The sequence below is a fragment of the Podarcis bocagei genome, assembly GCF_964188305.1.
Source record: "Podarcis bocagei genome assembly, chromosome: 11".
In the NCBI taxonomy this organism is placed as follows: Eukaryota; Metazoa; Chordata; class Lepidosauria; order Squamata; family Lacertidae; genus Podarcis; species Podarcis bocagei.
Window position 1 is genome coordinate 62,671,234 of NC_138136.1, and position 17,327 is coordinate 62,688,560.

Below are 17,327 nucleotides of genomic sequence, written 5' to 3' on the forward strand. Positions count from 1 at the left end.
CCAGGCTTGAAAAAGCTGACCAACTGCCCCGCTTTTCTGGCTGAAATACACATGCTTGGGTTCTCACAGCACAGGTGGCAATGCCTTTTTGCAAGCCATGGCAGGTCACCCCTCTTGGCAGGGACATTCCCTCACAAACGTAGGCAATCTAGACAAACAGGAACCATAGGATCATACAACCCTCTGCAATGCAGGAATGAGACAGAAGCAAATCCCTTGCCCAAAGGTGACCAGAGAACAAAGAGCTCCAGGAGACCACAGACATAGACAGGACTTCTTTGACCAGGAGACGATGTGAATCCTTGCATGCCAAACATGAGGCCATCCCATCCTCAGAGCTTTCCTGGGAGAAAACTTTACGGGGTGAACTGCCCGATGTGGTGCCTCTCAAATCACACTGCCACAGAGGGTGTGGTTTTGTACACCCACAACCCACACACTCTGACAAAATCCCTCTTTGCAAAGTCTGTTCACCCACCCTGTGGAATCCCCAAGGCACCATTTCAGAGGAATCCAAGCCAAAGCTGAGGTGCAACCCCTTCCGACCCCCCCGTGACTTACAAACATCGTGGGCCCATACTGGAATGCGCTGGGGACTCCTGGCACACCGGCATAATAGGGCAGCCCAGTGTAGCTGTACCCGGGGGGCAGGGCGGGGTTGAGGAAGGGCTGCTGAGCCGTGTGGTGAGTCTGCGCCTGGTTCTGCTGAGCCTGGGCCAGAGTGGTGGCTGGGGCAGGCGAGGAAGCATCTCCCCGGCCAAATTTTGTTACATCACCTGGGAAGAAAAAGAAAAAGCCCATTAGGAGATCGGGTGGCTGTCTAAACTCAAGGATCTAGGCAGACCTAGAGGCCACCAGAGGACCTTACAGAGGGGTGAAGCCCAAATCTTTCCGCTTTCATAAATTTAGCAATACTGAATTGCATTTATAGAACAGGTGAGTTTTGTTAAGCGTACGCATCTTATACTCAACCCTCAATTCATCTTAGTGCTGCAGCCAAACAGGATCAAGTCCAGAGATCTACACCCTCCCACCAGATGTGAAAGAGAACAACAACTACCAGGCTTTTAGAAGACATCTGAAGGCAGCCCTGTTTAGGGAAGCTTTTAATGTTTGATGTATTTTAATATTCTTTTGGAAGCCGCCCAGAGTGGCTGGGGAAGCCCAGCCAGATGGGCGGGGTATAAATAATAAATTATTATTATTATTATTCCTAACGCTGGCTAGAAAGCTCCCGTGAATCTGCCCTGAGATCTTTTGATGAAAGGCGGTATATACGTTTAATTAATTAATTAATTAATTAATGCTTCCACCAAGCTCACAAGCATGTCCCTCCCCACCCCCGTGAAAGTAAACGTCCATATTAAGTCATAGGTCTGGCAGCATGAATTCTGCAGGTGCAGACATACTCTTATTCCTAAAAGATGGAACCAGCAAACCTGGCAGCCACAATGAGCAAAGCACCACCTTCTTCACTTGGCACAGGCGACGTTTTGGGATCCAGACTCACCTGAGTAAGGGTTGTTAGCAAGGCTCCCCTCTCTGCCCGTTAAGGTTGCTGGAGCAGGGAATGTAATTCCGTAGTAATCCTGAGGAGAAACCAACATCAGCAATGTTTAGATTCACAGTGAAGCCAGCTAGGATCTCTCTGCACAGCCTTTTGTTCAGTGTTACTAGCCAGAGCACTTTGCAAGGAAAATAAACAAGTGTCCTTAACGTGCATCTTGCCCCACGTGGGGCTACTCCTAAGCAGACATTTCTTTGAACATGGCCAAAGTGTCTTTTCCAGCAAAGCACAAACAATGCACCAATCAAGGGTTAAGAAACAAGAACAGCAACACACTTATTGGAAAGATTCTTAGAAGTCTTGTGGGCTTCTCCAGGGCGCAGAGAAAATGTAATATACATACTATGCTATACATGATACAAAATGATCTATATCTATCTATACACACAGAGAGAGATAAATATGTGTATGCATAATAATGTACAGGGTTGTTTTTCTGTGAATAATTAGCATATAGAAATCATCAGCAAAAAAGAAAATATAAATATGCCATACCAGTCCTTAACTGTTTTCAGCAAGGTATGTAGATATTTTCCTGTGCCTTATTACATCAGTGCATAATGAAAATGCTCCACTTTTCAATAAATAATTAGATTCCTTGCCTTCTCTCACTTTCACAATATTGGTTAATTTTCTCATGGGTGCCAGACGGTTATCATTCATCCTTCTAACATGGGAATTGTCATCCGCTGCCCCCCCCACCCGAATTTTCGCACATTGCCACAGTGGCACTGGTATACTTTTCATTTGCTACTTCTTGTTTCTCTCCTTCTATAATTCATCTTTCAAGTTCTGTTACTTCTCTTAAAGGGTTATGATTCCTAGACAGTTAGTGATATGTCCAATCCAAAAATATTGCAAGAAGATGGACTCCTTTTTATTTTATTTTTTAATCCCCATGACTCTTTCTCTCTGGCTGCAGCAGCAAAACACTTTGAGGAGCGACACATCTCAACTCAGCCCACACCTTCTGTGCCCATATTGGGAGCAGCCCTGCCTGTTTTTTGGTTCCGGCCAATATTACTTTCGATATCTTAGCTGGATTTCCCCTTGCCGTTTTCTGGTTTCCAAAACAGAGAAGGATGGCTCACAGCCAAGGAAGTAAGGATGGGGACACAGCTTCAACCCACAGCAATACAGAACGGCTTCATAATTGTTTGCATAAGGCTCCTTTAACACACACTTTGACTGCGGGGGGGGGGGGGAGATTTCAGAAGACTGGACGTAAACCGAAAGAACCCGGCATTAGCACTTTTCTACAAGTCACAAGACGACTTCGGCATTTATTTAACAATTAGAACGTTCCTTTCTGGCTCATCTAAATGTGCCACTTTCGTAGTTTTACCACGGTTGGGTTTTTTGGTTTCTTGGCAGATCACCCCAACACGATGCAAAGGGTAACGGAAGTCAACAAAAACTCTTTTTTTAAAAACGTCGCTGGTGCAAAAAGTCATCCAGATGTCTGCACTGTTTCTGTTTAAATCCTACATTTTGATACTGAAATGATGCAATCATGTTTGAGGGGAAAATTTTTTTTTTGGAGGGGAAGTACCCATGAGCTCTCCAAACTGAAACTGACAATTGCAATATGCTCCCAGGAGCGGCTACAAAAATGCCCGCGAGACTAATCCTCCCTAGCCAAAATTTCGATTTCTGGTTCCTCTTCTGCACCTGAATGGGCTGCCCTCACCACCCCTTTCTTCTCGATTTGGGGTTCACAGCCTCTTCTAACTTCCAGAGCAGAGTAGCTGGGCTTTGACCTATCTGCCCTGAGCCCTTGAGAACATGTAAACATGTTCAATGACTCAATGACTCATGAGATGACCAAGGGATGGGATACTGCCTTGGTCTCCAGCTTCAGACTCCCATTTCAGACTTGCTAGCGACCCTGGCTTTATTCACTGCCCATACAACAGGTAAGATATCTGGCGTACGCATTTAAGAAAGCCGCCCCAAATATCTGAGCGTCACCATCACCAATGTCACCACAGAGTTGGAAGGGACCTCGAGGGTCATCTAGTCCAACCCCTTGGAATGCAGGAATCTTTTGCTCAGCATGGAACTCGAACCCATTACCCTGAGATTAAGCACCGAAGGCTCTGAATACATGGGACACTTAGTCGCCTTTGTGTCTCTCTCTGTTTGCAGTTAGATCAGGTGTCAGCAAACTTTTTCAGCAGGGGGCCGGTCCACTGTCCCTCAGACCTTGTGGGGGGGCCAGACTATATTTTTTTTGGGGGGGGATGAACGAATTCTTATGTCCCACGGAGATGCATTTTAAATAAAAGGACACATTCTACTCATGTAAAAACACACTGATTCCTGGACCGTCTGCAAGCTGGATTTAGAAGGCAATTGGGCCAGATCCGGCCCCCGGGCCTTAGTTTGCCTACCCATGAGTTAGATGGATTCATTCGTGGGGAAGTCTGTGTTTGTGTGTGCCCAACACACATGTAGGAGTAAAGGATCTTGCATTACGGAAGGGGTGGAGTAGACGATCTTTGGCAGCCCTCTCCTCCCTAACCTCCTCCTCTTGAACCCCTTTATTTATTTCAGCTTCCATGTGCAAATGCTGCATATTAACAAAATACACCAGGCATGGCAAGTGGGATTCAGCCTTCATGGGCAGCGGAGGAAGGCAGGGGCAGAAGGCTGTGCGAAGGTGCAATGCAAAAAAGGGGAAAGCAGCGGCAAATGCGCCGCTGGCCAGGAGGGCGCAGCAGCCAGATGGACACAAAACATGTGCCTTTTATGCGCAAGCCTCATCTCCTGGCGCCTCTGCTTAAAAGGAACAGGATAGTAATAACCTTGGAGAGCCGCTAACCAGTCAAGAATGGTAAGCAATGGTGAGGGGGAAGCTGCCAGAGCAGAGGCCCAACTCTGAAGAGGCGGCGTCAAAATGTTCGGTGACTGGTGGATGCTAAGGCCAAGGAACAAGGTTTTGTGATATCTACTAGGTAAAGGCCTGTCAGGTATGAGAGGCGAGGGCAGGAGAGTTCAAATTCTTTCTCCTCCCTGCCACATTCCTGCTTCTCTCCCCCCCCTTCCCAGCTCCCACTAAGCCATAAATTTCAGGGGCTACTACCTGCCTCCCCCCCTTCCTGCCCACTTCCACTAGCAGCCCAAAAACCCACCCTGCTTCTAAGCTATGCCCACAGAGGCACCAACGCTCCTTTGTCCAGTCCACTGATTCCCAAAGTGGGGGTCAGTGGGAGCACCTGGGGGTGCTAAGAGCCGAGGGGGAGTGGGAGCGGGCAGGAACTGGAGGTTGAAATAACTATCAAGACTTAGAAAAGCTGATGACCACTGAATCAAGTTCATCCATGTTGCTGAATTAATTAAATTGTTGAGCTTTACTTGGGAAAATGTGCCATTTATTGTTAATGCTTTGAATTTCATTGTGTTATTATCTTAGTGGGCCATGCAATCCACTCTTCTGACTCATGCTTTTTAATTGGGTAGGAGGTCTTATCCTTGCCTCAGAATTTTACTCATTTCCCTCTCCCTCGCTGTGAACCAACTGCTCTCTCCCTCCCCACAAACTAACTACTCCCAAAACATTTTCCTTTTCTTCCCGGACAATTTTATAACCACCTTCAAACCACATCTGATATATAGGCTTAGAAGCCTCACCCCCACCCCACAAAACAAACAAACCAACAAACCACTGAAATCCCATCCAGAATTTGCAGCTTTCCCCTCTCTTCCTGATTTATTTGTACACTCAGGGTCTCTCTCTCCCCCTTTCTCCCTCTGGTTCAGCCAAGAGTCTTCCCCTGCCCTCGCCTCCCCTTTTCCCATACTCAGTTCCACCACATTGTACCTGCCTCACACCTTTTCTCCATGCCTTTTGCAGCTGTTAAGACTGAATGACTAGCTCCAACCCTCCAATGCTTGCATTACATTAATGCACGCTGTTGATAACATCTTTTTAGTAAATGTTTAAATTGCTTTTATTAAATGCATTGCTTGAATTGAGGTGGTACTCATCCCTTAACACCACACAACCTTTAGTGATTATTTCCAGACATGCTGCCAAGGTCTCAATGGCATAGAAAGAGGGCAATGATATGCTGGGTTTGAAGACTTGCATGCAAAAAAGCATGCTTTTATTTATTTGATTTTTATCCTGCCTTTACGCCTAAAGATGTGCAGGGTGGCAAACCAGAAAACAATACAGTGGTGCCCCGCAAGCCGAATGCCTCGCAAGACGAAAAACTCGCTAGACGCAAGGGTTTTGCGGTTTTTGAGCTGCTTCGCAAGACGAATTTCCCTATGGGCTTGCTTCGCAAGACGAAAACGTCTTGCGTTTTTTGCAAGTTTGTTTCCTTTTTCTTAACACCGTTAATACAGTTGCGACTTGACTTCGAGGAGCGACTCATAGAACGCGGCGTGGTAGCCTTTTTTGAGGTTTTTGGTGATTTTTGAAGCTTTTCCAAAACTTTTCCGACACCGTGCTTCGCAAGACAAAAAATTCGCTAGATGAAAAAACTCGCGGAACGAATTAATTTTGTGTTGTGAGGCACCACTCTAAAAAGGAAGGGTTTTTAAAACATTTAAAGAAATAAGTCAGTATGCCTTGTAAACCAATAGCCTTCATATTTTGTGCACACCAAATTTCAGCTTTATAGGTGATTTTGGGAGACGCCTACCTAATGAGGGTCATGAGACCCCCATTTTCAACAAGAGGTTCACAAATCCGATTTTTTTCCAGCGGGTAGGGTGGCCTGGGATGGCATACATGCCAGCCTCCATGGCTCTGAGGAGTGTATTTGGTATACAAATTAGGCAAACAAATAGCCCTGTGGTCTTCCTGAAATTTGAGGAGTGGGGAGGAGGAAATCATGTAAACTATATCCTGGGTTACCAGAGAAGAAAAAACTGTCTTAAGGACCCACCACAGGCCAGCTCCTTAGATTCAGTTGCATGGCTGAACAGGCAAGTGGAAAGTGAAAATGAAACCTGGAAAACCCAAATGATGAAAGGAAAGCTGTCCTGCAGGATAAATAGAAGATGCAGGAGGATCAGCACATAGTCAAAGATGTATCGCAAGTGGATAAGTTACGTGAGCCCCAGCAGAAACCGCCTGAGAACCACCATGAAAATCGAAACGCGTGTGCATGCGGGGCTCGTTTGCCTGGTGCTCCTGTCTTCTGTTCAAGTCTCAGCGCTGGACTGCAACTTTCTGAAACACCGGCAAAAAGTATTTAATCTGCAGAGCCTGGAGCTGTGGCGAGAGATGAGCACAACGTTCTCTCCAGAGTGCCTGAAGAAATCGACCACGTTCACCTTTCCTACAAAGATCCTGGAAATACGCGAGTCGCATCCTGCCACGGAAGCAATCTACGAAATTCTCCGTGGGTTCTTTAACATCTTGAGCAATGATTCACTGAAGACTGTCTGGAAGGCCACACACAGAGAGAGGTGGGTTTCTGCTCTCCCTGATGCAGGAGTGGGTGGTAAGGGTTGGGATAGGATGGGGCAGCAGAAAGAGAGATTTGTGTCTGCTCCCTCTCTTCAAACTGCCACGCTTTTATTGCAGGTCTCTCCAGATGCTGCATGTGCACACCGAAGTCCTCAAGAGTTGCCTCGGAGGAAAAAAATCTACACCGGGGAAGTTAGAGGAACGGAGAAACAAGCTGGTGCTGAAGAAGTATTTTCGAAGGATCAGAACTTTTCTCAGAGGGAACGGAGGCAGCACCTGCTGCTGGAAGAGCCTGCAACAGGAGGTCCAAGCAGGACTCATGTACGTTGACATACTGACAAAGAGAATGAGGTGGTAGCAAACCTCTGCAACCATCGCTCGAGGAACCGTCGGAGCGGAGAAATGACAAACTGACAGCGAATATTTGTGAAACATTCACAGAGACAAATTAAGGAAGCTACAAGCCACCTCACTTAAATTGCCAAAGAAATGGGAAGAGCTAAAGGGGCTTTATTATATTGAATGTACAGACTTTGTATAGGTGTTTTATTTTTTTATGAAGCTTGATATGTGTTATTTATTTATTTATTTATTTATTTGATGTGATGCAGATTTATGTATTTTTTGTTAATTTTATATTAAAACAATTTTAAGTATTTAATTGTTTATTTATTGCATCTTTCTTCACTTTCTAGAAAAAAAGTATTGAAGTGACTTACAAATGTATAAAACAAAGAGCTTCTGAATCCCTTAAAACTACTTAGACCAAAACACAACAAAGATGTCTTTATTTATAAGGTAGGTTAGTTAGTTAGTTAGTTATTAAAGTCTGCTATACAGTGGTACCTTGGTTCTCAAACTTAATCCGTTTTGGAAGTCCGTTCCAAAACCAAAGCGTTCCAAAACCAAGGCACGCTTTCCCATAGAAAGTAATGTAAAATGGATTAATTCGTTCCAGACTTTTAAAAACAACCCCTGAAACAGTAATTTAACATGAATTTTACTATCTAACGAGACCATTGATCCAAAAAATGAAAGCAATAAACAATGTACTGCAGTCACACAATCAATCAACCAGTAGTTGAACTGGGTTCCACACAGTCACAAAAAAGAGCCACAAAAACGCAAAATAAATAGCAAAACCAGACAGACCTCAGTGTAATACTCAAAACGGAAACGTTAACACTCAAAACGGAGCACGTTCAGCTACCAAAAAAAGTTCACAAACCAGAACACTTACTTCCAGGTTTGCAGTGTTTGGGTTCTAAGTTGTTTGAGTACCAAGGCATTTGAGAACCAAGGTACCACTGTATAGTGCTCCAGGCAGGTTTCTACACAAGTTTTAGATCAGATGGTCCTTTTTAAAATAAGGACAGAAACTGATAGGGCAAAAACCTGCAAATAATACAGCCACCATAAAACACTAACAAAACAGACAGCCTCAAACACATGAACTGACACATTACAGAACCTGGCATTTTATTTGCAAATCGAAATGTCTTCACTTGCTGGAAGACAAATATGGGGTGGGTTATACAAGCAGCCTCTCCAGTCTAACCACAAGGAAGGAAGGAAGGAAGGAAGGAAGGAAGGAAGGAAGGAAGGAAGGAAGGAAGGAAGGAAGGAGGGAGGCTTCTCTCAATGATTTGAGTGCAGCAGAAGGCACTTTGGGAGAAGGGGCTCCAGGAAGTGTGTAGGATCCGAGGTGCTTTCACTGGTTCCTTGGATTGTGTCCAGAAACTCACAGGCAGTCAATGCACTTGGGCAACTCTCTCTTTCACAAACCAGCAAGCAAAATTAACGCTATGAATTCACAGAGGTTTCCAAGCCATCTTCACAGGTAGACCCGGTTAAGGATGCTACAATACTGTAATGTACAGTGGTGCCCCGCAAGACGAATGCCTCGCAAGACGAAAAACTCGCTAGATGAAAGAGTTTTCCGTTTTTTGAGTCGTTCCGCAAGACGAATTTCCCTATGGGCTTGCTTCGCAAGACGAAACGTCTTGCGAGTTCTTGCGAGTTTGTTTCCTTTTTCTTAAAGCCGCTAAGCCGTTAATAGCCGCTAAGCCGCTAATAGCCGTTAAGCCGCTAATAGCCGTGCTTCGCAAGACGAAAAAACCGCAAGACGAAGAGACTCGCGGAACAGATTAATTTCGTCTTGCGAGGCACCACTGTAACTAGGCAGGTAACAAGAATACAGTGGTACCTCGGGATACGAACAGGATCTGTTCCAGAGCCCCGTTCGCATCCTGAATAGAACGTAAGACGTGACTGCGCGTGTCACGTTTCACCACTTCCGCGCATGTGCGTGATGTCATTTTGACCGTCTGCGCATGTGCAAGCGACGAAACCCGGAAGTAACGCACTGGCCACATGACCCGGAAGTTGTACGCCGGCTCCCTCGGCCAATAAAGTGATGAGCGCCGCAACCCCAGAGTCGGTCACAACTGGACCTAATGGTCAGGGATACCTTTAACTTTTATGACTGTAGTAACAAGGTCCTGATTGCAGCTTTTCTTTCCAACCAAAGCTAGTAAACGACACTCCCAGGTTCTTCCACCAACTGTGAATTAAATAGCACAAGAGTGCCTAGGAGCGCCCCTAAACTTTGAACATCATTTTGAGGGCGAGGGTGATAAAGAGGAGAACCTTGTACAGAATATCACCCCCAACCCAAATTTCCCAGACCCGTTGGCCATCAACCACTTTGTCCTGGCAGGATTCATTTTACTGATCCTCAGCCAGCCCATAAGAACATTCAAGCATTCATTCAAAAGAAACCAACTGCTACTCCTGGATCAGATGCAAATACTAAACAGAGTTGGGCATGTGTTTGCTGGCGACAAAATCAATTTGGCTGGCTGCACCTTCTGGCTACTCAAAGATATTAAACAGTGTGAGCACAAGATAGAACTTTGTGAACCAATATTTCAGAGAATGGCAGAATGTGAAGGACTGTTGAAGAATGTGCCCTCAACTCCAGGAAAGAAAATCTATCCATCTGTCGAGGTCAGAAGGGATCGATGATCACTTACGACAAAATCCCCACCAGGAGTGATCCTCTCCCCCATCAATCTCAAGACCAATACTGCCCCACCAAGGCTACTCCATTCTTTTGCCAAACCTTGGCGTGAACCTCAGCCGATGCAGTTCTAGAACAGCGGTTCCCCCCCCCCAAATTCAGCCCAGCCAGCCTCTAAAAAGCATGGTTCAGAATAGCAGTTTCCATGACCCACTAAGGAAGATAACCGCCCAATAAAATTCAAAGCAGCAGCAACTCATTGCACATTTACTCAAAATCCAATTAAAACTCTCATTAATTCAAGAAAATTGATGAACTTGATCTGGTGATATCAGCTTTTCAAAGTCTGATAGTCATTTACACCTCCAGCACCCCATCTAAGCGCCACCATTGTGAGTTGCTTAACTCCTACACAGTGCAGAGACAAAAGGGGCTTCTTCAAAACAGGGAGCATCACGGTCTCTTCCCAGGAGGCTGGTCATGCCACAAGATACTATATAACAGCCTTTCTCAACCTGTGGGTCCCCAGATGTTGTTGGACTACAACTCCCATCACCCCTAGCAAGGCCAGAGCTCAGGGATGATGGGAGTTGTAGTCCAACAGCATCTGGGGACCCACAGGTTGAGAACCGCTGCTATATAATGTTGCAGCATGAGTATGTCAACAAAATCCCGTCCTGGATTAACCCTCCTTTTCCCACAACACTTAGCAGGTTTCTCCAACCCAGTCCCTCCAGATATTTGGTCTACAACTCCCATCAGCCCCAGCCAGCATGGGCAATGGTCAGGGACAATGGGAGATTTAGTCCAAAATCTCTGGAGGGCAGCAGGTTCAACAACTGTAGGCTGCTGTAGGGCATAATGGAATCCAACAGGATACACAGGTCTCCAAAAGCAGGCACATCACAGAGGGGCAATTTGTTTAAAACAAACAATGAAACAGAGACAGGCAGTTGCAGAGCAAATAAACACATCACAGCAAGACAGAATACACCTCAGAGCCCATGTACATTTCACTACTCTATGACCAGTGTAAACCTCAAAAAAATGAAACCAGCTCAGTTACAGCTTGAAAAAACCAAGAGCACAGGAAATTCTACTTACCACAGGCAGCCTGGACTGCAGCATTTGGAGATCATCATAACCATAAATCTGCTTGAAGACAGAGGAGGAGGAGGAGGGAGAAAATACAGAAAGAAGTTGTAAGGCAGCACTCCCAGGGAACCACTTCGATTGGCAAATTCTCAATCCAGGCTCATAAAGCAAGCAGCATTTTAAAACCACCAGGTTTTTGTTATGTCAAATGTCATGCTGGCTGAACAGCATCCTTTGGAGGAACTGCTGCACTTTTTGAAGGACAGAGTTTGCTTATTGCACTACCCTGTGAAGCACAGTAGCCTGGTGCTTTTGGCTAAATGAAAATGCAATCAGTAGTATTCAGCAGAAGCAGCATCACATTCTCAAGTGCCTAGCATTTATAGAGCTCATCCACACAGTCTTATTATAACGCACACAACAGCCCAGCAAGGTAGGTCAGCAAGCATGGTTGTATTTCTGTTGTAGATTGGGGGAAGGGGTTCTCAGGCTGAGAGAATATTGCTTTGAAATGGGGAATGTGGAGTCCATCAACATCTAGAGAACTGCAACTCCCATCAGCTCCAGCCAATATGGGCAATGGTCAGGAATGTTTTGTTTTCCCCCCCGGTGTGTGTGTGTGTGTGTGTGTGTGTGTGTGTGTGTGTGTGGAGTGTTAGTTCAGTAGCATCAGACTGGTTTTCTAGCCCTGGCTTAAGGCCCTCTTAAGCTTTGCTGCAGTTAACTCTATAAGGGACAAAAAATGCAGGTACAGCCAGGATCAGACAATGTATTCTGAATAAACATACAATTTTCCTCACTTTCGCGCCCCCCCCCCAATCAATTCCTGTATTGGACTTTTAACTTGTGGCTGTCAAAAGAAAGAGCGAGCCTACAGTGAAACCAAGACTTCCACCTTCCTCCCAACATCAGTTCCAAGGCTATGGCTTGAAAGCAAAGCTTTGTACTTCTAAGATGCTTGTGAATGACTTTGTGAGACAACCGTCAGGGGACAATTGACAGTAAGAGCTGTTCCAACAGCGGAGCGGACTCATAGTGTTGTAGGTTTGGAAGGGACCTCAAGGATCATTGAGCCCCATCCTCTGCAATGCAGTAATCTCAACTAAAGCATCCCTGACCACCCTTTCCTTGGAGGCTTTTAAGCAGAGGTTGGATGGCCCTCTGTCATGAATGCTTTAGCTGAGATCCCTGCATTGCAGAGGATGGGGCTCAATGAACCTCAGTATCCCTTCCAACTCTTGATTCTATGAAACAAAAAGCCAGTTCAGAAACTGTTAGAATCATAGAATCATAGAGTTGGAAGAGACCACAAGGGCCATCGAGTCCAACCCCCTGCCAAGCAGGAAACACCATCAGAGCACTCCTGACATATGGTTGTCAAGCCTCTGCTTAAAGACCTCCAAAGTAGGAGACTCCACCACACTCCTTGGCAGCAAATTCCACTGTCAAACAGCTCTTACTGTCAGGAAGTTCTTCCTAATGTTTAGGTGGAATCTTCTTTCTTGTAGTTTGGATCCATTGCTCCGTGTCCGCTTCTCTGGAGCAGCAGAAAACAACCTTTCTCCCTCCTCTATGTGACATCCTTTTATATATTTGAACATGGCTATCATATCACCCCTTAACCTCCTCTTCTCCAGGCTAAACAGGCTAATCTGTTGCTATACTCCAGATTAGATGTTAAGTCAATTGAAATTCAGAGGTCAGAGGAATAAGGGCTCTTGCTGGCTGGGCCTGGCAGGAGTTGCAATCCAAAACATCTGGAAGGCCCCAGGCCGGCAAAATGGGTTATCTTTCAGGTCTCTTGGGACCAGCTGTGCATGCAACCCAAGCAGTACAACTCTCATTATCATCTTTAGAAGTCAGCCACAGAACAAGTCGGTGGTCCACAGACAGCCCATTCTACACAACCTGGCTGGGACAGACAGAGACAGACAGACAGACAGACAGACAGACACACACACACACACACTGCCCCAGACGCCTGCAACATGGAGGTGGAAGCCAAGTTCATTGCGGGAGGCACAAGGAAACCGCTTACTGGGTAGGCTGGCAGAAGTCCTCCAGGTCCAACAATATACTGGTTATGTAACAAGGGTGGTACACCTTGGGGCAGGTTGGGGGGTGCTTTGCCTGCAGAACCAAAAGACATGTTTTTATATATAATATATAAAACAAAAATACCAACAAAAAAGAAAGAAAAAGAAAGAAAGAGAGAGAGACAAGTTTCGGGGTCTGAAATATGCTCTTTGGGCTCCTTCAGACGACGTGTTTACTCAGCATGCATCCTGATTTGCTTACATGGAGATAACTATATATTCAGTTCTTACTATTCTCATCTTAGGGTGGGGTGGTTATACAGTATGCCAAAACAGCATTCATTCTGCATTCCTCCCAATTTGCTTGCGGGCTGTTTACACGTCTTCCTGTTTATCATTCATCTATCCAACATTTTTCAATGCGTTTCCAAACAGTAAGTAGTCCAGGTTGTGTTTGTTTGGTTTTTTGTGGGGGTTTGTTGTGCTAGGATAGCAGAGCACTTCAATCCACTTTAAATGAGCAAACCTAATGTTCCAGCAGGTGCCCGAATCTCTCCTGCAAAATACTGGCAGTCTGGAGGCACCCTTTGACAAGCTTCAGTCACCGCTTATCATAGGAATCTGCCAATGGTCCATCTTGCTCAGCTTTGTCTACACTTCAGGCAGCAACTTCTTCAGGGTTCCAGGAAGGGGCTCCTTTAGGCTGCTGCCTCCACCTTATTCCCATACCCCTACCCCAGTTCTTCTGCCTCTTCCATCTTCCCACTGATGCCTTCTTCTGGACTGCAGCAGTCTCATTTCCTCCCCATTCCTCAACTTCTTGTCTTTGTCCGGGGAGGTAAACTCTCTGCAACTGGAATTCTATACCGTGCAGTAGTTTAATTCTGAGACCAGCAGGCATGACAAGAAAAGTTATTAAGAAGAGGTTTTCTTTGCTAGCCAGCTTTTTACACTTCCTTGGTGGGGAGAAACAATAAGCTCTCTTGTCGGTTCCCTGAGCTTGTGATCTAAGCTCCCTCCAGACTAATCATGAGCTGTAATCAAGGTTTGTCCTACGATTTACAACTCAGGTTCTCCAGGAAAGCTAAACCACCAGACTGAGTTTGCACAATACAGTACATTAAGCCAAACCAAAGCTTTGCTCAGTGCAGTCCTGTACTAGAACCACCAGGAACAATGTGGCTGTAATCTCCTCTCTGGGAACCCATATGCTCCCACGAAGCCATGGTTTGGCTGAACATGATGTGCAAAGCAGACCATTGTTTAAACTGGTTAGAGATGCACCCTTAGATGTTCTATTAAACTTAGCTAAGAAATATCAGTTCAATACTACATTGGTAGAGCACAGTCTCCAGTGAGAGCATGCTTATGCTTAAGAAGGGACAACTACTCAGGCAAAAGGATGCTAGAATCTTAAGATAGACTCTCACACCCATTTTCTATTCCTTTCGACATAGTAACGTCTACCTACATCGACCTTGGTCACAAAACGTCTCCAAATATAGACTGGCTAAACTCTTGCCAGAGTTTGGAACCGCCCAACTGAGAACATTCCAATTTAGAAGGTCTTAATTTTCCCCCCACATTCCATTTCACTTTCCAGCACTTTGCAACTCTGTCCTGAAGGGCTCAGGAGAGCTAACTCTAAGGACAGAAAAAAGGGCTCTTATCGTAGACAGTGTAAGCAGGAGGGCGCAGTCAGAAAAGTGCAGAACTCATAATTTTCTGGAAGTGACACAAGTCTTATCTGGGAAAGTGTTTAATATCCGAGGGTAGCTGCGAGGCAATTCAATATTTCTTAAACTGTTTTATTTAAACAACAAAGTGTTGGTAAATATGATCTGCCAAGTGTTTTAAGTGACAGGGCAGGATGTAAATTTAAGCCAAGCTTGCAACTGTCTGCATCTAAACCAGGGAATGGGAAACCTGTGACGTTCCAGATGTTGTTGGACTACCACCTCCATGAGGCCCAGTCAACAAGGCCCACAGTCAGGGCTGGTGTGAGTTATAGTCCACAACAGTCAGTATAGCATGAGACTCTTAATCCCAGGTCTGAGGGTTTGATCCCCACATTGGATAAAAGATTCCGGCATTGCAGGGGGTTGGGCCAGATGACTGTTGTGGCCCCTTCCAATTCTACAATTCCATGCTTCCAACACCTGGAGGGCCACAGATTTCCCACTGCTAAATAATAAAGATTGACTCAGTCAAGCTAACTGCCAGCTCCCTTGGTAATTTATTGTGTTTCCCATTCCTTGTGGAAACATTCAACTGAGACTTCTTAGTATGCAAGATCTGACTCCTTAAAGCCCAAGAATTTAAGGGCTATCGGCACAATCCTAGCCATGCCTGCTTAGAAGTAATCCAGAGTGTCTTACTTCCAAGGCCAGGGTGGTTATGACTGAGGCCTTTAAAGCTGTAAAGTCAGTCCGCAACTGCCTCCTCTGACTGAAAGCAGCTTTCCAATGTCTTGGAGGATAGGAAGGTCTTTCCCAGCCCTGTCACTCAAGACACTTCAATGGGAAACGCCAGGAAAGATGATGAACCTTTGGGAGGCAATGCATGCACCTGGGAAACAAGCTATACCCTCTCTCCCTGTAATACTTAGCACAAGAGACCATTAAGATCCCCTGGGATTGGTGAGGAAGTATTTCCTTGTCTCTTTTGCCAATGAACCCACCCACCGTTCCATTCCTGTTCTATGCACTCACAGGGAACAGAGCCTGCTGGAACACAAATAGAATCTACTTGGCTAGACAAAAAGGCTGGGGTGGAGATCAGGGGAACTTCTGTTAAAAGAATTGTGAAAATCATACCCACAAAAAAATTACACATTTCGCTTTCCATGATTAAAATTTTCAGATAATTGGAAATGTTTTTGGCAAGGCTGAAGAACCTGACACTTTTCTGTTTTTCCTTACAACCAGTGGTGGGGGTGGGGAGATATATATATATACATATATATAGACAAGGTAGCAAGTTAAATGCTTGGTAGCGGTTTCCCCCATCAAATATTCCCACGCGTTAAAAAGGCAGGCAACTTTTATTTTACAGGCCACTGTGCAAAGCATGCTGCAAAGGCGAAGTCTTTTGGAAAAGGCATAGAATTTCTCAACACAGTTTTTACGGCTGGACAAGAGGTGCTCAACAGGCAGACAAACGTCCTCTCTCGCTATATCCACACGATCGGTTAATATTGCGAACCTGAAGACACTAAGGGAGCTGCCCGCGTGGTGGGAGCCGGCAGAGAGACACTGGTCACATTCAGGCCAAGGCTGTTGGTAGAGTTGGCCATGCTGGAGACCGAAGAGGTGGTGGCCAAGGTTGAAGCAACGGAAAAGGTGGTGGAAGGCTGGAGCGCAGCAGAAGGCTGGAGCGCAGCGGAGTTCTCAACACTAGTGTGCTGGAAAGGAAAGACAAACACACACACAAAGAAAGGGGGTTAAAGAGCAAGCAAAGGGGGCTGGCAGGCTGGAAAAAATGCTAAACTTTGTAAGCAAGCAGCATGGGAAGCTGGAGAGGGGGGTCTTGAACTGCCACCCGAAAATCATTCTTAAAGTTCTATAGTACATTCTCCAGTATATTATTATTATTAACTTACATTTCTATACCACCCTATATCACAGGGCAGTTATCAATATGAAAACATAAAAATACATACCATAATAACAAAACAAAACAATACACCCCCAATACACAGTTTAAAAGGCCATGGGCTGTTTAATTAGTCACATTAGAAGAGAAATGCTTTTGTGTGGCACCTAAAGATATATAATGAAGGTGCCAGGCAAGCCTCCCTGGGAGAACATTCCACAAATGGGGAGCCACCGCAGAAAAGGCCCCTTCTTGTGTTGCCACCCAGCATTTTGAATTGGGCCTGGAAACTAACTGGTAGCCAATGCAGTTGGGCCAGGATTGGCATCATATGCTCAAACCATCTTCAGAAGCATCCCCATGCATAATGTGTTTCAGTAATCCAGAACATAGACAACTGAAGTTAGGCTGTCCCTGTGCAGAAGGGGGCACAGCTGGGCCACTAGCTGAAGCTGATGGAAGGCACTCCATAACACTGAGGCCACCTGAGCCTTAAGCAACAGCAAAGGACCCAGAAGTACCCCAAGCTATGTACACGCTCCTTCAGCGGGAGTGGTAACCCCACCAAGAGCACGCCACCTCCCAACC

At 45.6% G+C, this 17,327-nt stretch overlaps 2 protein-coding genes across 5 annotated transcripts in view; one reads left to right on the plus strand and one right to left on the minus strand.

Moving 5' to 3' along the window:
* UBAP2 (ubiquitin associated protein 2) overlaps window positions 1-17,327 on the minus strand; it is a 64,284-nt gene that overhangs the window by 15,007 nt on the left and 31,950 nt on the right. For 3 of the 4 annotated variants that reach the window (XR_014012839.1, XM_081212684.1, XM_081212686.1), the window contains 5 exons: window positions 16,350-16,548; window positions 13,148-13,239; window positions 11,119-11,169; window positions 1,511-1,589; window positions 562-776 (listed from right to left, as the gene is read on the minus strand). Coding sequence is in view for 3 of the 4 variants with exons in the window: in XM_081212684.1 (XP_081068810.1) it covers window positions 562-776; window positions 1,511-1,589; window positions 11,119-11,169; window positions 13,148-13,239; window positions 16,350-16,548 (636 nt within the window). In the remaining variant the exon portion in view is untranslated. The remainder of the gene's footprint in view (window positions 1-561; window positions 777-1,510; window positions 1,590-11,118; window positions 11,170-13,147; window positions 13,240-16,349; window positions 16,549-17,327) is intronic. The other variant, XM_081212685.1, reaches the window with a different exon arrangement.
* Window positions 1,601-8,568, plus strand: LOC308597343 (interferon type A3-like). Its single transcript, XM_081213251.1, has 3 exons — window positions 1,601-5,749; window positions 6,106-6,991; window positions 7,110-8,568. The coding sequence occupies exons 2-3, from the start codon at window positions 6,609-6,611 to the stop codon at window positions 7,348-7,350; spliced, it is 624 nt and encodes a 207-aa protein (XP_081069377.1). The 5' UTR covers window positions 1,601-5,749; window positions 6,106-6,608; the 3' UTR covers window positions 7,351-8,568.

Excerpts from the sequence above, each read along its gene's own strand:
- LOC308597343 (XM_081213251.1), top strand. The coding sequence starts at position 6,609 with ATGTATCGCAAGTGGATAAGTTACGTGAGCCCCAGCAGAAACCGCCTG. Across the intron at positions 6,992-7,109 it reads AAGGCCACACACAGAGAGAG|GTCTCTCCAGATGCTGCATG; the intron begins GTGGGTTTCTGC and ends CTTTTATTGCAG.